Source organism: Panthera tigris, chromosome E1 (assembly GCF_018350195.1).
Source record: "Panthera tigris isolate Pti1 chromosome E1, P.tigris_Pti1_mat1.1, whole genome shotgun sequence".
In the NCBI taxonomy this organism is placed as follows: Eukaryota; Metazoa; Chordata; class Mammalia; order Carnivora; family Felidae; genus Panthera; species Panthera tigris.
In genome coordinates this window covers 47,778,987-47,802,307 of record NC_056673.1, presented here as the reverse complement: position 1 = coordinate 47,802,307, position 23,321 = coordinate 47,778,987, and the positions used below count along the sequence as shown (strand labels likewise).

At 49.0% G+C, this 23,321-nt stretch overlaps 1 protein-coding gene and 1 long non-coding RNA gene across 3 annotated transcripts in view; one reads left to right on the top strand and one right to left on the bottom strand.

Moving 5' to 3' along the window:
* PRKCA (protein kinase C alpha) overlaps positions 1-23,321 on the top strand; it is a 404,971-nt gene that overhangs the window by 326,773 nt on the left and 54,877 nt on the right. For both annotated transcript variants that reach the window (XM_042967753.1, XM_042967754.1), the window contains 3 exons: positions 19,943-20,080; positions 21,135-21,308; positions 23,226-23,317. In XM_042967753.1, the coding sequence (XP_042823687.1) occupies positions 19,943-20,080; positions 21,135-21,308; positions 23,226-23,317 (404 nt within the window). The remainder of the gene's footprint in view (positions 1-19,942; positions 20,081-21,134; positions 21,309-23,225; positions 23,318-23,321) is intronic.
* Positions 20,988-23,018, bottom strand: LOC122233764. Its single transcript, XR_006211479.1, has 2 exons — positions 22,254-23,018; positions 20,988-21,331 (listed from the first exon to the last, which is right to left on the bottom strand). It is a non-coding gene; the product is annotated as an uncharacterized LOC122233764 (long non-coding RNA).

Sequence of the window (23,321 nt, the reverse complement as noted above, 5' to 3'; positions counted from 1 at the left end):
TGAGAAAAAAGAAAATAGTTCATTGGAGACCCTCAGATAAATTGTAGCTATTTGCTGATTTGATCGGGCCTGCTACTGTTACTATGGAAACCTGAGTACTTTCCAGTGACCTTTTGGACACAAAACAGAAAATCTATGTGCCCCAATATAGATTCTGCTTTTTTTTTTTTTTAATTTTGGTCCTTAAGTAGCTTAATTAACTAATTTCTGAACTGTGCAACGTTAAGGGGGAAAAGTCTATAAAATGCACATCACTTGAAGGATATTTTAATCTTTGTAGTTCAGCTCTGTCTTAGAAACAAACCTTAAACTGAAATGAGGCAAGGTTTAGTGTTGGAAATCATTTTCGCGCATTCATTAGATCATTGTCAACAGAGGTTAACACAACCGCTCAACTTAGCAGACTCCAAGAAAGCTTCCAAAAGCAACTGCAGAGAATTTGTGATTAGTCTGTAAGGGAGGGCGAATGCATTTATATCATAGCATTGGCAACATGCTTTCAGCTTAATTTCTCTTACGGAAATGACTTTGCTGGGAAACCAGAAAAAGATTGTACATTCCAGTTGTCTGTTCCACCCTAACGGATTCCTGAAATGACCCAAAAAGCCTTGTGTTTGTAGCTATGGGGTTGGCCTTATGGATGGATATTGCTGGTTCAATAAACAGGGCAAGCCTAATACGAAATGTTAGAGGCAGCTCTCCACGTGAAACCAGGCCCCGGTACCCACAGGAGATTAGCAGGGCAGGAACTGGAAGGTAGGAAGATCGAGCCAGCGTCTCTTGGCACTAACACAGACACGGGGCACTAACGTGGGGCCCCCAAGCACTGACCCGGGTCCCTATGGTTTTAGCCTAAGCACCAAAGAAGAAGCTAAGGCCCCTTAAAAGAGGAAAGCCTAGAATAAGTGTGACCTATCCATACATAATGCTGTTCACTGTTTTTCCCGAGGAACAAGTCCTACGAAGAATTAGAATTGGGGACCTAGAGAGGTCAGTCCCAAGGATTCTGAACTCCCTGGGTAATCTTGGAAAAGAAAGCGGCGACCACTCTGGTGCTCCCTGGATCCCCACGGCTCCCAGTGTGGTATGGGGACCAGCGGCATCTGGGAGCTTGTTAAAAGCGCAGAGGCTCAGGTCCCATCCTGGACTTTTAACTGAGTCAGAATCTGATTTTCACAAGATCGCCAGGTCGTTCCTATCCCCTTTAAGATTTGAAAAATGCCCTTTGGAGAGGATGTGACCTGTTGACGAGTGAGTGAACAAGCTTATATTCTCCACTGGCTGTGGAGGTGACGAGGCCAGACTCCATTATACCCAGCATCCTAATTAAGTGGGACAGGCATCGCACCCACCCACCTGCTGGTGTCTGGCCCATGCGTGGTTTTAATATTTTAAATGACTTTTTAAGCTTAAGATTCGCAACACCTGAAAACTAGGTGGAATTCATATTTCAGTGTCCACAGAGTCTGTTAACACAACCACGTTCATTCCTTCGTTGGCAGTGGCTGCTTTCATGCTGCAAGGACAGGAATGTGTCCCTGCAGTAGACGTTGAAGGGTCTATAAAGCCTAAAACACATGCTGCCTGGTCCTTTACAGAAAACGTTTGTAATGCAGTAAGAGAATATTACAAGTGGCAGAGGTGTTTAAAATTATCTTTTTTGATGAGAAAACAAAAGCACAGAAGGGACTTCGCCGAGCTGGTCTTTAGCAGGACCCAGAGCCCCTGACTCTTCTCCGTCGCCCTCCCCGTGACACCACGCTCCCACCCCCTTCACGCACATGTCCTGCCCTCACACGCACCTTGGAACTTGCTTTCCCTTGAAAAGACCCTCCCTTCCCCTCCCCTCCATCTCAAGCTTTCCAAAGCCTCCCCTCATGTACATAAGTCTCAAGCCTTTCAAACCCGTCTGAGGTTTCCTTGTGCTGGAGACACCTGTAAGACTTGTCACCTTCAGGTCTCCAGAGTGAGAGCCTCAAGCCCTGCTTGCAAGTGCTTCAGAATCTAAACGTCAGGAGCCATTCGGCTTTTGTTGACAGCCCAGGGGAGGGTGTCTGAGCCCGTGTGTCTAGGGAGCTGATGGAGACAGGGCTGTGGCTCAGGAGCTCCATGAACTGCGTGTCTGTCGTGGCCGTTATTGACAACCAGGGAGTAGACGTTTAGGCAGCTCTCAGACAGGCACCGTCTCCGCTTTGCCCAGCGGCGTTTTGCTTCCTCATCACCCATCCGACACCCAGGCATCCAGCATGTGTCCCCTCAGAGTGCTCCTAGATGTGTGGAGCGAGAGGGTCTGTGGGAGTCCGGCTGATTCACTTCATAAGCCTTTGTTTGACTTTTTTTCCCCCCCAAAAAAGATTTGGGTTCGTTTGTCATGTTCCAAGCGTGAAATGGCTTAGGGGTCTCTCTAGGTCCCATGGAGTCTCAGAACAACGGCCTAGTGATTGCTGGAGGACTGTGAGGCTGCCTGTCACAGGATCAGAGTGTGTCTGCTGGGGGATTTTTGTCTCCTTGCAGAAGGTGACCTATTACAGATGGGATCTGGAGGTAGGACCCTTCTGAAGGCATACTATTCAGGGCATCTCGGCCAACATGGAGTCCTCTGTACCTCCAGGTATTCAAGCAAAGATCAGGCAACTCTTTCAGAAAGGTGCAGGAGAGATAGAAATGCCCGATTAAATTCCCTCCAAGGTTCTTGGAAACACCACCACCATTTCAATAAGGATGTTTTTGTTGCTATTGTTAGTTTCCTTTAATCTTGATGTGGATTAAGATCTCTGGCCTAAAATAGAGCTTTTGGGATTGGAATGAAATGGTCTGTTTTGAGAACAATTATAAATAGATATGTGATTACAGATTTAAAGTGCCCGTAATTGTAAGATGTAACCGAAGCTAATCTATCCATACCTGCCCAAAGAGGTGTAAAAGTCATATTTGACCAGCTTCCTATTTTAGTAGACAAAGCCTTCTGGGCACAAAGTGTCATCTGTCTGTCTCTGATCGCCTCTCTGTTCATGGATTTGGTGACCCTTTCAGGCTGTGGAATTGAGGTTCAGAAAACCAGCCTTTTTCTCACATTTTCTCCCGGAAGCAGACTCACACTCTGTATGAATTTGTAGGATTAATCTCATGACTCCTCATATGAAGTTTTCTGTTAAAATGGTTTGAGTTTACTTTTCTCACATGAGTACTTGAGAAACTAAAGTTATCCAGTCATGGTGGGCTTTTCTAAAGACAGAAATTGAAAGATGAAAAGAAGTACCAAAACCTCATTACCAATGGCATTCGGTCAACCAGAACATGGTTAACCAGCTGCCCAGCCTGTTTCACCAGTTAACCTTGGGCTCTTCAAGGTACGGAACAGTCTTCTGAATCATCAAGGGGGAAAAAAAAAAAATTAGTTCTATCGGTGATAGTTTTCATGGTAAGTGGGTTTGGCTTGACTCTGATTTAGTGAAGAGCGGCAACCCTTGTGTTAAATCCTTGGGTTTAACTAGCTGTGTGCTGCCTCAGACACTTGACAAACCAGAGACCCCATTACTCCATCATATGGATCAGCCAAAAGCAGAAGAAGCGTCCATGACTGTAGTGGAGCCGTCTGACATGATGTCATGCCTGGCCACATAAAAGCCACAAGGAGGAGAGAGACGGGCCTTGGATCCATGTGGTTTGACCCAAGTCCTTCCATTCTCTCATACGACAAGACGGTGTTAGTTCCCACCCCTCCAAGGGCCAAATCAAACCCGCAGCTGCCAGGGACCCAGAGCAGTGCCTGCCTGAAGGTTCTCCTCCTTCTGTCCTGGACCCTCATGCCACCTCCTGGGCTGTCTCTGCCCCACGCGCTCTGTGTGCGTTGTACGTGGAGCCTACGGTGTCTTGTACTCAGTCTTTATTTTTCTCGTGCTAATTGTTTTCCTGTGTGTGTAGCATTTCCCCTACTAACCTAGCAGTTTTTCTTCTTCTCCTGTCTCTTACAGGGATGTTATGTCCGCTTCTTGAAGGTAGTTCTCCCTCCGCTCGGTCCTTTTCCACCTTCCCTTCCACAAAAACATCCGCCCTGGTTTTTGTGGCTGCGAAGCCTGAGCCCCCGGCCGTGCTCTCCACTCTTAAGGATGCACTGTATGTTCTGGTGGCTTGAACCTTATGCTTGCTTGTGTCCTAGCTCGTATGCTCCCGTCCCGATGGCCACGGCCCTCCAGTGAGGAAAAACGTTCCTCGCACATCGCCCAGAGAGTATACGAGCCCTCCCCGCTCTTCAGATTAGGTTCATTGAAGATTATACCAAGGATATCTTGAAACCTCCTCTCCGTGATTAAAGATAAATTCCCGTCTGTAAAATTTAAAAAGCATCAAATGAACAGAAAGAGTGCATCTTTAAATTGACAGCACATTTCCCTTTTCCTTCTGTTAGTATATATTTCCAAGCACATGTTAAGACTCATTTGCAATTTTCTGTAGACCCACATCTACATAAGCATGCAAGCAATATGGTGTACTTACACTACATGTGCGTGTTTATATATGGAAGATGTAGTGTAATATATCATGGGCTGAAATCATCAGATTTTTCTGATGTTCTGAATGCCTGGCTTAATACTACTCACTATAATTTCATTTCTTTTTTTCATTTTTTTCATTTTTTTTTTTTTCCAACTCCGTGGTCATGACCTAATCAACCATTCTCTCCCCAAACTATCAAATGGAACTTTGCAACTTGCATGTAAATGATTTCAGAAATCTTGTCTGTAATCATTTCTGACAACACCACTCTCTTTTGGGGAGCTGGTTAGAGCCGGGTACCAGCTGTGTTTTCAACGTATTGCCTTTGTTAATAATTGAAATCCACTCTGGACTGTTCCAGCATATCCGTATTGGAACCACCTGGAAAATCTAAACATTCAAATGCTTGGGTGAATAATTCGCAAGGGAGAAATCCCACACCCGATCCTAAGCTAGAATCAACATATAATACTCCTTTTTAAAACACTGTACTAAAGAAAACCTCTAATAAGTCATGTTTTTCAAGTTTCTCTCTGTAGAGCCTGTATCTGGACACTAGAGATGTGTCCCCTGGGGGGCCATAAGAGATTAGTGACCCAGAGTTATTGAAAATCGGGACAAAAAACATATTCTTTGAGGTTTAATGAGTCTTACACAGTGTGGTGACTATCGTGTGTGAAAGCTCGCATCTGTCAAGATTCGTCGCTCTTGTCGCTGCCCTCCTGTTTGCCTTTTAAAACGTTTAAAACGCTGTCACACAATGCCGTGTGTTCACGTTGGAGGAACGTCTTTAGAAGTCGGCCACACCTGAACACACCGAGCCACCCAGTGATTTCCTCTCCCAGAGTGAAAACATCCCGCCTGCACCCTCAGAGTGAGCCAACACCTCTTGATCATTCCAGGACGTGGAGACAGTTCCTACGTAGAAACAGACAAATCACCTGTCATCTTATGACCTGTTACTTCAAAGGACACCTTACCCTGATGAAGTAAATTCACACTTGGGGACTCAGAGTCAGGTCCTTCCTGTGACCCAGGTGTCTCTTGCCTATGTGACGTGATGCTCTTTGTTATTAGTTTCGAGACTATGTTGTTCTAAGGAGAAATACATATGATGGGGCTGTATTTCACAACGTGCAGGAAAAGCCGGGTGCCGGTGCAAAACTCAGATGTGGCTGAAAGGGAAATGAAAGGACAAAGAAGGAAAATTAGGGGGAAGCCTTCACTTCTCTGGATCTCCCTCCTGGAGGGTAAACCATGGCTCCTTCGCAGTGAGTGGCTGTCCCCATCTTCAGAAGGACTGCCATCCCCAGCCCCCACCTGCTGGGCAGCACGGCTCCCACCGTATCACTGCAGGGAAGCAGCAATGTAGTGGTTAAGCTCCGGGCTACCTGGGAGTTCAAATCCCAGCTCCGCCGCCTTGGGCCACTTAGCTTATCTCTCTTGCCTCAGTTTCTCCATCTCTAAAACGGGGATGATAAAAGCACCAGTCTCCTAGGACTGTTGGGAGGACCGAATGAGGAAATCTAAAAGGTGAGAACAGCATTGCCGCTGCTGTTACCCTAAGCATCCTCCCTCTTCCCAGCCCCAGGTGTTCCGAACCAGAGGTCTTCCCAGACGGAAGGAAGCATGGCTGTTTTCTGAGAAGCCGTCACCAAGCTAAAACGAACCCTTTGTCGTGTTTTCTGAACCACCCACGGGCCCCGGGTGGGGAGACCCGGCTGTGCACTAGAGGCTAGCACCCCCCCGGCCCCCCACACGCAGCAACCGAGTGAGACCGTCCCGAGTTCACTGAAGAGCGGTGTCGGGAGGTGTCGGCAGTGCCTCTTATCCCACATGCTTTACGTCCACGCACACGTCTTGTTTCCTGTGCCTTTTGTTATGGGTCTCAGGACAAGAAGCACAGATCGTGCTATCTGAGAAAGAGAATGTCACCTGCCTGTCGGAAATGTGCCCCGATGCAGGCAGTGAAAACGGGGTGTCCTCGCTCACACCTGCTCGCAGGGTGGTATCACTTGCTTGTGCGTGAACTAATCTTCACCTAGTGGCTCTTTCTGAGAATAGACTTGTCAGTAATCAGCCCACCGCCGGCTCCCCGGGGACCATTCCTCTGTGTGGACACGCCGGGAAGAAGCAGGCAGGCAGGACCCACCACCGTCACCAGCGGCCGTGGGTGGGCAGCCAGATTTGCACGGAAACTGGCGGCTGGAGCTGGGAGAAGCAGCCATGGTCTCATTTCTTACTGGGGGTGTCCCTTTTGTAGCCCACATTTCCCTGGGCCCCAGCAGCCTGTAGGTGCCGGTGGGATCACAGTAACTGGAAGAATTTGAGTTCTACTGGCTCTCCCCAGCTTATGGACTCAAGATCCCCACCCACTTCCAGGCAGGGAACACCCCCCTTCCCACCCCCCGCCCCGTTCTGAGCCACACACACCCCCTCCCCAAAGCTCCTCCTCAAAGGCCCTTCCTGCCCTGCAGACCAGCTCTTAAAGCAAACACGCGTGGACTGCTTGGCCACGTCCCCCTAGGGCAGTGGGGATCCCCCTCCCCATATATGTCCTTTCCTTCATCTCTGCCCCTCTCTGCTTGCTGTGCATGGGAGGAATCTCTCTTCTGGCCTGGCAGCAGCTACTGAACTCCGATTATGCCCCTTTCACTGTAGGAAGCGAGGGTTCCCCACGCAGGAGGAGGTGGGGACGTTCAGTCCATTTTACAGATGAAGAAACCGAGGCCTCAGAGAAGTCAACAGTGCCGTAACTGGTATTGCAGTCCACATCTGGTGGACAGGCTCCTCACCTTTTGCGTCCCCACGCTTCCCTGTCAGCCAGTGTCCCCAGGGGGCCCAGAGAGCAGCCCAGACAGCGCAGCTGTGGCTAGCCTGGGAAGCAGGTGTCCCACTGAGCTATAATCAGGTCCCTCGTTTTTAAAAACCGGTGCGGTCTTAAAACTCTCAGTGAAGATAGGGTGAAATCAATGGTCACGGAAACGTTGTGCTAAATTTAATTGCAGTCGGCTCCACTTTCAAAATGCTTACTGCTGTCAGAGACATTTTGTGATTAAAAAAAAAAAAAAATGAGCAAGCAAACATATCTAGTATTGGGGAAAGGATCATTTTGTTTGTGTTGACTGAGGAGGTGGGGTTGGGCCTCTTTCGCTAGATGCCCAGTCCTGCTCACCCTCTACGGCGGCAGCTGCACAGCGGCGGAGGGAAGTGTCTGGAACTTTCCCTAGGGAGGTGGACTTTATTGCCAGTTATGGCTTGGTTGTGGGTTTTTGGTGTTTTATTTCTTCAGTTGATTTCAGGAGCTGCTATTCTCTGATCATTTAGCTCCAACTGAATTTTCCCCAGTGGGCTTTTTTTATTGAATTCTGCGCTCCTGTGCCTATCATCATTTCTCATCATTTCCTAGATTGTTCTGTGTTTCTACCTTTAAGATAAACACAGAGGCTCCCCGGGGCCACTCCCCCGTTCCCTCACAGCCCTCCCTGCCTCCTTTTCCCTGCTTCTTGCAAAATCTGGGCTCAGAGGAGAAGATTCAAGAATCCTAGGTCTAGAACCGTCGACATGTTGTTTTCTAGAAATGAAGCATGCACAGACTCTAAAACACACTTCTGGCATCGGTGCACAGACCACGGGCCTCTCGCAGAGGCCCAGCTCTGACGCTGGAGATTTGAGTCCTCTCCTACAAAGGTCTAACTGGGAAGATACGATCGGTGTCTCATTTGAGCATTCGTAGGAGTTTTACCTCTGTAGGCCAGACCAGGGAACCTTAGGCCTATTTCTACTAAAAGATCCCAGTCGAAACGCAGTCGCTCCAGAAAAGCAACACCACAAGAGGGCAGTCAAGACTTGCAAATAAAAGACTCCAGGGAAAGTTGCACACCTTAGTTAGGAACTTGTGACTGTATCTCTTTACTCTTGGATGGATGTGAAGACGGCATCAGCACTTTACATCCCCCGTTGTTCCTCGGTTTTATGGAATGACAAGGTGCCAGGAAAGCCAGGAGTCCAGGCTTTCTCTGGGTCTGAGTGACTCCTGGGGTCTGTTCTGACCTGTGTGAGCCCCAGCCCATTCCTATCCACCCCACTTTCTTAGCAGCAGAGAAGTCCCCACTTCTAAGCAGCCTTGCTGACAGTCCGGAAAACCATTTACTTTGATAGCTTCCAGGAGTTCACGTGGCTCCTGACCCCACCAGAGCTGACTCATAAAGCCAGTGCAGTATTAACCCCAAAGGGGAACATTCCTGGCAGAAGGATTACAGGTTTCTAAGAAGTACCAGGTGCCGAAAATGCTCTATCGGTACCGTGCCACGGCCACATCCACTCCCCTCATGCCTTCCCAAAGGCATCAGACAAATGTCTGCCATCACCCCCTGGTGAGAGACCATCTTTTTTTGCAAAGGGTAAAATTTAGGGGAAGTTTTTGGTCCTGGGACCCTCCCTGAAGTCTGGAATCTTAGCGCCTGGGGAGGACTAAGGGCAGCAACCTTCCCAGCATCTGTGTATCAGGTGAGACACGCGGTAATACTCCAGCCTGATAACCGTGCAGCAGTCAGCCTCAGCAGTTAGCAGACTGATCTGGGAAATAGGGGAACACTAGGTTGGCGGAAAAGGAAACAACACAGCAAGACGCTAGGGGCGTGTGATATTCAGTACACCAAGAAGAACCAAGTGCTCTGTGTTTCCCCACCTTGGGCAGAGCGCTAATATGTCACGGGCCCCACATTCCTCCTTATGCTAGGCTCGGTTGCCATGACAACAGGCCTGCTGGCTTCCTGTGAATTCATTTCAGCACTGGCAGCAGCCTAAGTGGATGTGTCCATAAAAATGTTTCTTAAGAAAAGGACTTAATGTGTTTTCCCCTAAATTTCTGCTCTACCGAGTAAGTACTTCACTCACCACGTCGTTTGGCAGCAAAACAACTTGTTCCTGTCCCGGTGAGCACATCAGGCATCGTGGAAGAGTGAATCATTCAGGTGCATTTGAGGTTCTTAATTGTTGCCATTCCGACGGGCTAGCAAGGAGATACAGACGTTCTGTTTGAATCTCACTACAGGGATATAGGGCAAAGGTTGGCAAACTACAGCCCAAACAGCCCAGATTCCGGCTGCTGCCTGTTCCTGCAAATGAGATTTCGTTGGAACACAGCCTTGCTCATTCATCCATCCGTGTAGCTTTCACGCTACAATGGCAGAATCGGGTTGTTAAAACAGAATAGTTGACTGGCAAAGCCGAAGATACTCATTATCCGTCCCTTTACGGAAGACATTTGCCTACCCTTGATATAGGAGGGTGACCACCGAATTCAGAGATCAGAGCTCAGGGAGGGGAACTGATTTAGACACATCACTTAGCCCACCAGGTCCCAGGTGCCTCGTCCGCAGTCCGTAACATGGGTGTCTCAGGTTAGCTTATCTCCAACTTCCTTCCAAATGCTGAGCGCTCTGTCACCCTTGTGCCGTTGGTAAAACATTGCATCCCAGATGAGGCAACTCTTAGCACAGGGGAGTGGTTCTCTGCCAGGTGGCATAGGGTCCTGTTCCAAGGGCCACTATAGAGGAAGGCTAGCATCCTTGACGTCTTCCTCCAGTACCACCACGGCTCGGCGCAGTGGCCACGGGTAGTGGAGTTCACTCTCTAGGCCCCAGTGCCTTTACCTGCACCAAAGGCAGATCAGACCTTCCCAAGGACACTTCTGCATCTGACAGTCTCTGGTTCTGAGGAGCTCCCCGCAGCTGCCGGCAGAATGAATGATGCTCACCTGTGATTTGCTATTCACCTGTGACCCCGACTCCAGGAGGAAACTCCGGTCGGCAGGTGTTGACATACCTGTACAGAAGGAATCGCCCGACCCCGCACCTCCAGATTGTAGTTTCAGGCTGGCTTACCGAATCTGAAGGCCGTGGGGGGCTGGGGGGGGGGGACAAAAACAAAAAACAAAAAAAAGGACAAATAGGTATTTCAGCCACAAAATCAGACACACGTCCTAAAAGAAACCAAGACCCTGTCTTCAGGAATCGGGTTGCCTTGACTCTCTGGGTTTACTTCCATTCTCTCTGACACTTCATGGTCAGGTTCAAATGTGTGGCATTGGGCATCAGCTTTTGCAATGTACCTCTTGACCAGGCCATCCCATGTCAGAAATCTATCCTAGGGAGCCCGGATAGAGATTTGGACTATTTGGACTTCGTGCATAGAGATTTGGACTATAAAGTTGTTCCTCTGGGTGTTACTGAAAATTGGAAACAACATAGCTGTCCAGCAATAGGGGAAGGGCTAAATACACTGAGGTGGAGCCAGACAGTGGAGTATTACGCAGTCAGTAAAACCATGTGGTGGACGAGTACTTATTACGTAAGACGTTTACAGCACACGAAGGCATAAAGCAGGTTGCCAGCGATGTAATTCTGTAGACGTCAAAAGAAGAAAACGTGAAGAGAATTAGAAGAATGCATACCAAAATGTTAACAGTGATGATCTCTGGGTATGGCTATTTTAAGGTGTCTTTTTTTTTGTTTTCACGTACCCGTGCCTGTGAAATTTTCTAAAATGATCCAGTGCTACTATTCTAACAAGAAGCAGCATTGTCATAGAAATTATTTAAAAAGCAGTAACTCTGCCTCTTAAAAAATATTGCGTTCAAAATCACCGTCTCCCGCAGGGTCCACATCCGTCCACTCATTGTAAAGGTATGTGAGGAGCACCATGCCCGGCGCTCTCTCAGGCCCTGGGGATCCATCAGTGAGCAGAACAGATAAGGTCCCTTCCAGTGGAGGGAGAAGAAACATATGCTAGGTAGTGAGAGGACCGTGAGGGAATCCACGCCACAGGAAGGAGAGGGTGGGGGGCCGTGTCGAAGCCTCAGCGGTAAAGCATCACCTGACCAAGCAGAAAGTACAAAGGCCCTCGGGTGGTAAGCATGCTTGGCATGTTCCAGAAGATGAAAGATCATTTAGCCAGAGAATAGCAAGCATTTTATTTACTCCGACTGTGTTACCCAGGAGACTGTAGCACATCATCTTTAGCCTGTTGCCCGATTACAGAGTAGATGTCATGACTCATGGCTTGTTAGAAACACACCGGCCGTATTCCGTTCATGGGATCATCGAAAATGCCTTCAGTTCCTTTGTGTTTTTCTTCTCCCGAAACCGCTCAATCTAACAAACACGGCACTGGGTGCAGGTGAATATGTTATCCTAGGGCTAAGATGCTGGGCCAAGGTTCTTGGTTATGTAGGGCACGGATACTTGTGTTTATGGAGCAACACCAAAACACCATCAGTCTTAGATTGTCAGAATTGTTCAGATAAGCCCTGAACACAGGACATTTTTGTTGTAAACAAAAAAAAATAAGTAGAAGAAATCCCCATTCTTCATTTGCTCCTACAGTTGGTCGTTGTTGGACTGTCTGCCCCTGGAACCTTAGAAGTAGAACCTGCTATTGTCAGATTCCTCTCTCTGTGCTTTGCAAACATCTTTGATAAAGACAGTCATCAAAACCATGCTTTCTGTTATGCCAAGAGTTACAGTATTATTGAAGACACGTTCACAAGATCGGTACAAGTGGGCACATTTAAAACAAAACGGAAAGCATTACAGTAAACTTTGGAGGGTTACCCAAAGGCTCCATGATTATACAGTGGACCTACCAAGGGACTTGGAATTATGGTTTCCCCTACAGTGGACCTGCCAAGGGACTTGGAATTACAGTTTCCTCTCTGCTTCCTTACTGCAGAAGAACCTTTGGGCTTGGATTCCTACTGAGGATAAGATAGCACCCCTAGAAGAATTGCTAGCCAGGGTGCTGTTGTATTGGGGGTTGGCAATGTAGGACTCTACACTTTTCCATGTCTTAATGTTCTGTCTGTCTTCCCACACACCAAAGCTAGTGTATAATCATTATACAAAATTCACAAATTGCAGACTATCTATGGTCTTGTGTTAAAGCGTTTGGAATTGGCATCACTGTAGGTCAGATCATCACATCTCAGCAGCGGCAAATGGCCCAACGTGATAGTAGAGAGCTAACATCTACCACAGTCCAATCCTTCGTGAACTCCCGGTGCCATAGTTTGCCCATATCCACCTCTCAGTTTTCACTTGAAACTCCTCCCCGCCCCCACCAATAACAACCTACACGTGTAGAGCTTTTGACAACACACACGACCGCTCCTCAGACACAGGTATTTAACGCACACACGCACTTTGACCCCACCCTGCGAGAATATTCATTTGAGGGACTCAGATTCTCCCTGTATGATGTGCTTTACAGAAACTCGCCTAGGAGTCCTTTAAATTGGTGAACCCCTTCAATGGTTGCAGACTGCTAGGACTTTTGGGGAATGTGCCCGTGGGGTAAAATGAGGTGCGTGTCAGTTACTAAGAAATGTTCCCATGGGGGAGAGCACGTCGCCCGTTCTCACACCTGGCGGTCCACATAGCAGCATGAGCCTGGACTTGACCTGCTGATGTGCTAAGGAACCTACAGTCCTGGATTCTGCATTGCTTAATCATAACCAATAAACCATGCTGCGTTTTAGTCTAATTTTAAAAAGAGCATGCTAAAGCTTCAGTAGTTGAAGTCCCTGTATTCTCTTTACAAACACCGTGTGTCATCATTTCCGGTCTTCCCCTTTAAAACATTCTGTGTCATGTACTAAGTCAGGGTCCTTTCCTGCATGGTCCTAGCCCCTGGGGGTGTTCCAGAAGATGCTCCAGAAATTGGGGAGTAGCTGGAGCTGAGACCCAGTTCCTCTCCTACCCCACCAGGAGGGCACGGGAGCGTGGAAGTCCCAAGGGACCTGCTGCGGCCTGCCCACAGGTCCTGAGCCCCTGCAGAGCCTGTCTGCGGCCTTGACACATATCCATAGGTCACGGTGTTTCGGGATCATGAGTCAGCGAGGCAGATCCCTGACCCAGGTGACCCACGGCTGTTCACAGAGGCCTTCAGTCTGTAGTCAGGGAGCAGGTGCAGGCCAGGAGGCTGGGCGAAGGGCCGCGTCTCCTTCCCTCGGGCAAAGGAAAGAAGGTTGTGGTGTGGAGCTCTGTGCTGGGGGCTTTTGCAAAGGATTCTTCGTTGCACCTCCAGTGTAGCTCAGGTATACGGGGGTCTTAGTACGGCTGTATTACAGATGAGCAGTCTGATACTCAGGCAGTACAGTCTGCCCAGAGTCACACAGCAAAAATGAATAAAGCCAACACTTGATCTCAACTCTTTGCAGTCAGAGTCTGGGGCTCTTCCCAGAATTTGCCATTGATTTTGTATGGTAATTGAAGATTGTGGAAGGTGGAAAGGGTCACAGGGACCCTGAGGGGACTTTGAACTTGGAGGAACATTCCAGTGGTCTTAGACTAGCACATCTGAAACTTGCACAGGAATCACATGACGGTCTTGTTCAAAATGCATGTTCTGATTCAGTAGGCCTGGAGTGGGGCCCAGGAATCTGCATTTCTGCCAAGCCTTCTGGTTGTGCCAGCGTAGCTGATCCACAAACCACACCCTGAATTACAGGGGCACAGACCACAGTGCCTTTGCACTGCATGTCCTTCAGAGGAGAGGCTACTTCGTATTGATCTGGTTTCCCCAGCATCTGACCCCATGTGTGGGGCATGACAGACACACAGATATTTGTGGAATAAATGGTGGAATATGCTAAATTCACACACAAGGACCCATGAGCCGAATCAAAATGTGTCCTGAGAGAGAAGTCAAGATTTGGGATTTATCAGCAAGGAACATTACCAGTGGCCTCGTATGTGCTTTCAGTCTCCAGCCCCAGTGGATGCTCTCCTCTCTCCTCTGGATTCCAGTATTCAGGAGACACTCTGCTTCTCATCTCCGGGTGCGAATTCCTGTTTGCTCGCGTACCCCAGCAGGGCGTCTGGCCGCACAGGGCATGTTTGCGTTGCTGAGTGAAGGATGTCGGCATGCTTATTCTGAGGCCTCCTCGGGTTTGCTGAAATCTCTACGGTTAGGCTATTGGCTTCAGCTTTATCCCTAGACATATATTGGTTTTCTTTGCACTCCTGGTGAAGCCTGAATTACGTTCATGACAACCGGTGTTGTGTCAACAATACGCAAGCTGAGAAGGACAGATCTCTTCCTCCTGCTCGGAGCCCAGTTGCCAGACGACCCATTCAAAAGCTCAAAGAGAGAAATCGCCCAGAGGCTCATTGGTGGTCTTCAGGCAGGTTCCAGCTAGGTCTAGTGCAGACAGAGCTTCCATTAGAGGAATGTCCCCTCAGAGAAGCCTCCAAGGGCATGGTTTCAGCCGGCTGGCCCAGCTAACTTGCCTAGCGTGGCTTCTGGGGAGGGTCACTGTGTGGCTAGCTCCCTAAAGGCAGGGGTGCCCTCATAGCCCCTGTCTGAGGCTGTCCCAGAATGACCAGTGATTGCTTGAGGGAAGAAGTTCCATATGTGAACATCCAAATGCATGGTGCTCAGTGTCCAGGGGCAACTCTCTGAAATGACATACTTGGGAACAGCTGCTTTTCTGCATTCACGTTAGGCATCTGGCTGGCTATACCGTTCGTGGTTTGGCCTCTTCAAATTCTGTTTGTAGGGCTTAGTGAAGACGTATGTTTTTGAATGAATGAATGAATGAATGAATGAATGAGATATTCAGTGAATGTGCAGTTACGTGCCCAGTGCGGTGCTTGGCCCTAAAGATACAAAGATGAATAAGACGACCCCCTGCCTTCCGGGACCTCAAAGTCTAGTGAGAAAGATCAGTAAATCCTCCAAAAAGGTACATGTGTTTCTTTAGGTTCCTCAGAAGTCAACTCTGCCACAGAGTTTTGAGAGCAAGGAGCCCATTTGGGAAGGGATTCCAAGAGTCCTAGGGGGCAGGGAGGGAAGTAGGGATGTGACCCAGGGAAGAGAGAAAGCCAGCCAAGGGTATGTTAGTTATCCAGGTGGTACCTCAGTAGACACACTGGAGCGCAGTCCCACTGGAGTGCTAGGGAGACGACCTAAGGAGGCCACGACCTCCTGGGGCACCAACATGGGAATGTCCAGCTTGTTCCGCAGGTGTGGCCCAAACAGGAGCCTCAGATGCGCGCAGGGGTGCATAGCCAAAAGCTCCGGGGAGGTGGGCCGGTCATAGACAAAGTCTAACATAGGTTGGAAATCCCAGGAGGGGAGGAGGCATCAAAAAGTTGGAGAGGTGATACTTGAGCTGGATTTTGTGGACGAACAAGGTAGCGAGGCCGCTATGGGAAGGGCGGCCAAAGACTGGAGGCCAGTGTGGTTGGAACAGAGCCGCCAAGGGAGCCATGGGAGCGAGGTCAGAGAGCTGACAGCCAAGTGTCTCCGCCTCATCCACTGTGACAACTTGGCCTCTTTCTGTCCCATTAGATGGGAAGCCAGGGAAGCAGGACAGGATCCCTCCGGGGAATGTCCAGAAAGGGAGGTCACTAAAGTGGGGATACTAAAAGTGAGGCCCCCTCAACAGAGAGGTGGCGAAGGAGACCCTGAGAAGACGCCAGATTCTGGACAGAATCTGCAGGTAGATTTGGCACGACCTGCTGATAAGTTAGCTGTAAAGTGTTACTGGGAGAGGCGTTAAACAAATACCCTGTAAGTATTTACACGTTGCCATACGAGCTGTGGAGAGCAGGGCACTGTGAGGGAAAATAGCGGGAGGCCTTGAAGAGAGGACAAGCACGCGGAGGCCTTGCAGGAGGGCAGATGTCAGCCTGGGAAGGGGTGGGGGACATGGCAGGACAGTCTGGGGCAGGCAGACTGCACTCCCACAGCATGAGGGGGTGGGGAGTGGCGAAGGATGGACATCTGGAGGCAGAGGCTGCCTGAGAGTGGACTGGAGGTTGAGGCTGTGTAGCCCACCCTCCTGGGGATCCTCTGCCTTCCCTGCCCCCTGGCCTCCCCACCAGCCCGCAGCTGTACAGCTACCAGGGTCACCACCGGCTGCCTCCTCCAGCTGTGCTATCAATTAGACCCAGGCTGAGAGAGGGGCTTGCCAAAGTCAGGCCCAGACCACTGAGCTTTCGATCTTGTGGAATTGCCTGCCTTAGAAGGGCTGGCTTTGAAAGGTCCATATTGGAGACGGCTCCGTGCCATCCGGCAGCCGGGTGTGCAGGGGGCCGTGTGGAAATGACTCCAGAAGCCTGTTCCGAAGGGGAAATGTGGAAGACATGTCACTCTGGTTGGCAGCTTCTATCTCAGGGCCGCCGTGAGCTGGGGAGAAATCCATGTCGCCCTCTGGGTCAGGCCACTTTCTAGCCAGCCCTCCTATGGTGAACACGGTCGGTGTGGCAGAGCCTGGCCCGTCTCCTTCCAAACCAGCCCTCTGCTCCACCAGCCACGTGGCACCCAGCTCTGCTTCTGGCTAGAGAAACACAAGAAGGGAATCTGCCCTGGCAGGGCAAGAAACTGGGGTCCTTCCTCCATCCGGCCTCACCTCCTGGCAGCAGGAGATGCCGTCTGCGTCCCCCAGACCTCACAGATTGACTTCTGAGCAGGGTCTAAGATCCCCTTGCAGTTGGGTTGAGAAGTACTCGGATGCAGAAACGCTTTTATCGCATTTACATCCCCTTGGGGAAAATCTTGTCCCTATAACTGGGCTAAGGCCATAGGACAAAACTCAGGGTCTTTGCTCGGTTATGGCCCACAGGGAGGGCAGTGTGTCAAAAGCCTAGTGTCTGTTTTGGAAGTCACCACTGTCCGTGGTGCTGAAGCATCAAAGGAGGAAGGAGCAGGGGCTCTAGGAAATCGCCTGAGTCTGGAACCTCTGGTTAGAACCCCCCACGCTTCAGGTGGAAGCCGGGCGGCCCCCGGGCAGCACCAGCTCAACCACAGCCTCACCTGGGTGAAGACGTCCTTCAATGGTTTCAAGCACCTCAGAGACTTGAGTCTATTGTATGGGGATCTTTTCACAGTTTATCACGAATAAAATGACAGAATAAAATTAATCTCTTTGTGCCTCTTCCTGATAACTTTTCTTTTTTATAAATCAGAAGAACAGAATAGAGTAGCTGAGTTGGTATTCTCTTCTCAAACTTCCCAATTGTTCATTTCGAACTTTGACACACACCACAGAGCTTATCAACTTTGGAATCGTTCCTGGGGCAGATGTTAGGAGTGAAAGAGGACATCAGCTACCTCCCTGTTGACCTCAGTCGGTACTTTCTAATTGACTAAGTTCTTCTTTCCAGCTTCTCTCTTAACTCAGGCCCTGCGGGCAAAGCATCCCGTGATGGGGACCGAAACTGCCCTCTCTCAAGCAATCAGGACTGCCCTGAGCCAGCAAGACCCCGCGCGATTGACCCCAAGACAGTGATCAACTTGGCCTTCACTGCCCACCTGTGTGTACCCACCGGCCTTTGTCCCACATTCTCCTTACACAAATCTGGAAGTGTTTTCAGCACTTTGGAGACAGCCTTTGGGACGCTAGTCCGCTGTCTTCCTGGTGCTGGCCTCACTGCAATAAATTCCTTGCTTGTTGCACCTCCAACTCATTTGTCTGCCTTTGGATTTTGTCAGTGGCGAGTGGTCGAACTGGTCTGTTTGGGACCCCTAGAACCACCCTTGCGCCCCAGCTTCCAAAGGACAGGGCTGGTCCTGCAGTTGAAGGGGGCTCCTGATGTAACCCTAGCGGCTACATCCGGGCTCTTTCTCACAGGTCTGTCTAAAAATTCCTTCCATCCTCTGTCAAAGTGGAGGCCAATTTATGTATCACTGCAGATCAGGTTTTGTCTTTAAAGAGTGTCAGTGTATCCACCAGCCCCCAGGTTCACATGCGTTTCCCACCAGGCACGGCCGCATAGAGGTGTATGTAGTACAGCTGTATTAAATACTTTCAGCCTGGTAGCAAAAAAATTAGGGCCATCTTTTCCCCCTGTGTCTTAATGTCTCTGCTTCAGCAGGTGTGCTCAACCCATCCAAGCATATACACTCAAGCCATGAGGTTTGATCCCTATACAAACGTGTTATTTTTATCAAGGAAAAGCATCCCCTGACAGTATCTGATGGATACATTCACGCTTCATTTCCTCATTCAGCCAGAGTGTAGAGTTGCACACCCTGTGCCAAGCACTGTGTTGAGGCCTGGGGCCCAGAGACGGCCGGGGCTCATTCCACTAACGCACAACCTCTTCCACAGGGCCTCATGCGAGGTACTCAGTAAGTGTGGGATGAAGGGATGCTGTTGCCCTAAGAGGGAATATGGGTGGTTCCCGGAGAGCCTTCTCTGCTGCTAAAGAAAACATGTCAGATCCCCTGTCTTCCCCTCCTCCAAGAGCTCAGAACTGATGCTGACAGTGTTTTGGTCACACAGTAAAACCCAGAATGCCTGCAGGTGTCCTGCACCTTCTTGTAGTCACCTGAGTGATGTCCTGGCACCTGCACTTAGGTCTGCTGCCCTGGGGCTGAGGGGGGGGGGGGGCGGGGGAGGGGCAGTGCACCTTATCCTTAAGAATGTAGGCAGAATGACAGTCTTTGCCCTTGGGCTCAGGGCTGTGGCTTTGGCTGTTCAGCCAAACCGCAGGACCCCGGCCTTTTCAGCAGCTGACATGTTCAGAGACTGGTTCTCTCACCATCAGGCAGGTGTTCCACATGCAGAGTCTGTCGGGAGATTCTCCACAGGCTTCTTTGCTGACTGTGGAGACCTTCCCATGTGATTCCCATGAGCCTGTCCTTTTCTACTGAGCCCTCTGTCTCTCCTTCACCTTTGACCTGAGTCTCTAACTCTTAGGCAGAGTAACGAGGGTGAGGTCTCTCCAGCACCTTTGGGTAGCAGGAGTCTAGCTTACAAAAACTCCTTCTGGTAACTGCCAGGTCACTGGCCAAGGGTCGTTCAGGTTCAAAGGGTGCTGTGTGTTTTGTGTGAAACCAGGTTCTCAAGCATATCACCGTTTCTTTTCCTCTTGACTTACACACACACCCTGTGTTCTTCTTACTGTGCCTTTTAAAGTAGCAATAAATCATCCCCACAGCTTGCCGGTTAAGAGGTTTCTCTCCAGGGGACTCTACCCTCCTTTTTTTCCTTGAGCACAAGTTGCCTTTATGCAGATGAATCTTAAATTGGAAAATCTACAAATAAGAAAAGTGTCAGAGCACAGTTTCTTTCTTTTATTACTTCAGCCATTGTGAAGCACTTGTCCCCCAGAGGTTGACTTTTACACCCTAGAACAAAGATCAGCAAAATCACACAACATGATTCTTGGGTAATCTATGTAAAGAGTGGTCTCTTAATAGGGAAGGGCAATTTTTTTTTTTTTTTTTTTTTTGCTACTTTGAAAACGTTGCCCTTAGGGTAAGTATATAGCCACTGAATTTTGAATGGATATTTCATCACCCTGTGATTTCTTTTCTTGCCCCCATCCCACCTCCCACCTCACATCAAGCTTCCTTAAATGCATTCTTTTTCCTGGGGGGAAAAACAGTGACCCATTGTTTTCACCTGTGTGTGTGTGTGCTTGTTGTTTAGAAAGCGAAGCTCGGCCCTGCTGGTAACAAAGTCATCACTCCTTCAGAAGACAGGAGACAACCTTCCAACAACCTTGACAGAGTGAAACTCACAGACTTCAATTTCCTCATGGTGCTGGGGAAGGGGAGTTTTGGAAAGGTGAGAGGGCAGTTGTCTGGGGTGGGGGGTGGGGTGGGGGAGGCTTTTGCAGAGAATGCTGGGATTCATCCTGGGCCCCCTGAGGTTTCTAGAACAGCCGTCGAGATTTCCCTGGTCTCTGTACCTGTTTCTTAGATGTCCCCTGCCCACCCCCACCCCCGCTTAATGTCTTTAAAAACACATGTATCCAAAATGCTACAGAGAGGGAGCGCCTAGGTGACTCAGTCGGGTAAACATCCAACTTCAGCTCAGGTCGCGATCTAATGGTTCATGAGTACAAGCCCTGCATCAGGCTCTGCAGTGACAGTGTGGAACCTGCCTGGGATTCTCTCTGCTTCTCTCTCTCTCTCTCTCTCTCTCTGCCTCTCCCCTCCCTTTAAAAATAAATAAATAAACTTAAAAAAAAAAAAAAGCTACAGAGGGTTCACTGTATGTTACCATTTCAGGGTTGAGAACAAAGCAGGTGCTCCAAAATGTTAGCTGAATGATTACTTTTCACAACTAAAAATTAGAAGTTGATTTGTAGTAAGTGAATGTAATAATTAAGAGATGCTGAACTGGGTTTTCTTCAGTGATCAACCTACATGACCACATTTGGCTTCTCTGGCCCCAAATCTCATGGTAGATCCAGGAAATGATTTCCATCCTGCCTTTTTCTGTCTTGGTTCCTGACTCGTGAGAAGCTTATAAAGGTCAGTCCCATTTTTGTACAAAGGATGCTCCTGAAAAGTGTGCACCCTTCAAGACTAATGCTGAGGGCCGTGTATGTTCCTTTTAGCAGCCACAATAGCGCCATCATGGGGCCGTAGCCTACACAGGGTGCAAATCCCAACAGTTTCTAAATTACACAGGGCTGGAGGAATTTAATCTACACTGACGTGCAGTATCTCAAAATTCACACACAAAATGGAACTTTATGAATATGTTTATATCACACATTTATAAACTTGCACAAACTAGAACAGTCTGAGTGGTCACCTGACCAGGTTCCTCCCCTACCCCGGGTACCAGACACAGGGTCAGAGTTTTCAGGTTGCCTTCCGTCTGCTCCCAGGTGATGCTCGCTGACAGGAAGGGGACAGAAGAACTGTATGCCATCAAAATCCTGAAGAAGGACGTGGTGATTCAGGATGACGACGTGGAGTGCACCATGGTGGAGAAGCGAGTCCTGGCCTTGCTTGACAAGCCCCCGTTCCTGACACAGCTTCACTCCTGCTTCCAGACGGTGGTAAGGACCCTGGGAGTGCATACCTGTAGCACAACACACGGCATGTGCTACCAAGGGTGACCCCTGAACCGGAGTGTTCTAAGCGTCTGAATCAACCTTACTCCAGTGGAGAAGGCTGAAGAAAGGCATAAGCTGGGAACAACCTCCCATTGTTGCACCACCGGTAGCTTTGGGGTGTCCCCTCTCTGGGATGTGCCCTACTGAGAGACGTGGCATTAATGCTGTTGAATTCAGCAGACATTTGCATGAAAGGTTTTTGTTATCCCAGGCACTGTGCTAGGACCTAAGGATACAAAACCAATAAACTAACTCACGGTCCCGGCTTTTTAAGGCTACTGATCAGTTGCCAAGCATAGCCTCGGAACATTAGGAAACTTGATCTCCTGAAAGGGTGTATTCTTATTTCCTGCACACAGCAGGGTTGGCCATCTGGTCTGTTTTGGACAGCCCGTGAGCTCTAAGAAAGGTTAGAGAGGAAAGAAACCCACAAGGAATGATATTTTGTGACATGCGTAAATTAGATGAAATTCACATTTCAGTGGCCATGAATTGTTTTCTTGGAACACAGCCACATTCCTTCATGGTCTTATCATCCACGGTGGCTCTCAGGCTATGAAGGCAGAGTAGAATAGTTCCAAGACCCACACAGAGCCCGAAGTATTTACTGTCTCTAGCCCTTTACAGAAAGTTTGCCCAGCCCTGTCTTACAGGAAAACTAAAAAGAGGACACAAAACAAGTTCCAAAACACTAATCAGCCAAGCTCCTGGCATGGAGCTTGCCAGTGCCCTGCAAGAAATACAAACTTTTTTTGTGGCACCAAAGACAGGCTTTCTACTCCTCGGTGGCTGCCCTTGCTAAGATATGACTCAGTAATAAGTGGCTATAATTATTACTGTTATGAGTTTAATTATTCTCAACTTCCTTCTGGCCGGAAAATGACTTACTGTCTTAACGTTTCTCCTTAAAATCTCTTGGCCAGGGAGGGAAGAGCGATGTGCCAGAGAGGGGTCCATGTCTCCGAACCCCAGCCCAGGTCCTGTCCCCCTGGTCAGGACACTGGTAACACTGTTTAAGCTCTGGAAAGAAACAAAACATAGAAATAAAGATGGAGTTAAAATTCCTAACAGGAAAGCTAGAGATAGAAGCTTCTGGAGCTGTTTCCCGGCTGTCAGCAGCCGCTTCATCATTTTGTCCCTCCCTGTGCAACACTTGAATGTTTCATAACCTCCGTGAAATGGTGATGATGTCTAGAAGCGAGCCGAGGTTGGCTTTCACTTGGTGTGCTGTGCCGACACTTAGCACGCCAGTGACAGAAAATAAGAAACAATGTTTGGGCCTGTTATGGATGCAAAAGAACATTTGGTTAACCTCTCCAGTTATAGTTCCCTCCCCCACAGTATTGAACATTTATAATTTAGGAGCCCAACCTAGCTCATGAGATTTGTTTCCAGAAGCATCCAGTGAGACATATGACTGCATCACTGTGGCTTGCCCCCCAGACGCTGCAAACCAGAAACACCAGTTAAAAGTCAGTAATCGGCCCATAAGGATTCTTCACAGCATGCGTTAAACGTGCAGTATGTGTGCAGGAGAAGGGGGAAGAGCGTGTGAGGCCATTACTGTAACAGGGAGCATACGGAACCAGAAGGGGGCAGACATGTTGACAGAGGGCCACTATTTCAGAGTTACATAATGACTTTATACTTCCCAAGGCCCTCGTGCACTAGGGTTCATTACGTATTTTTTATCGGGGAAGAAAAATCTCGAAGGGCTCGGCTCCACTGATCAGCTCTGCCAGCATGGCCCACAGTTTGTTAACTAATGCAAAAGCCAAGCAGAGTCTGGAAAGAGTGGAGTGAAGGAAGCCTCTCGGCCCGTGGCCAAGCCCTACTCACGTGTTGAACCTTGGTCTTCAGGATCGACTGTACTTTGTCATGGAATACGTCAACGGTGGGGACCTCATGTACCACATCCAGCAAGTGGGAAAATTTAAGGAACCACAAGCAGTGTGA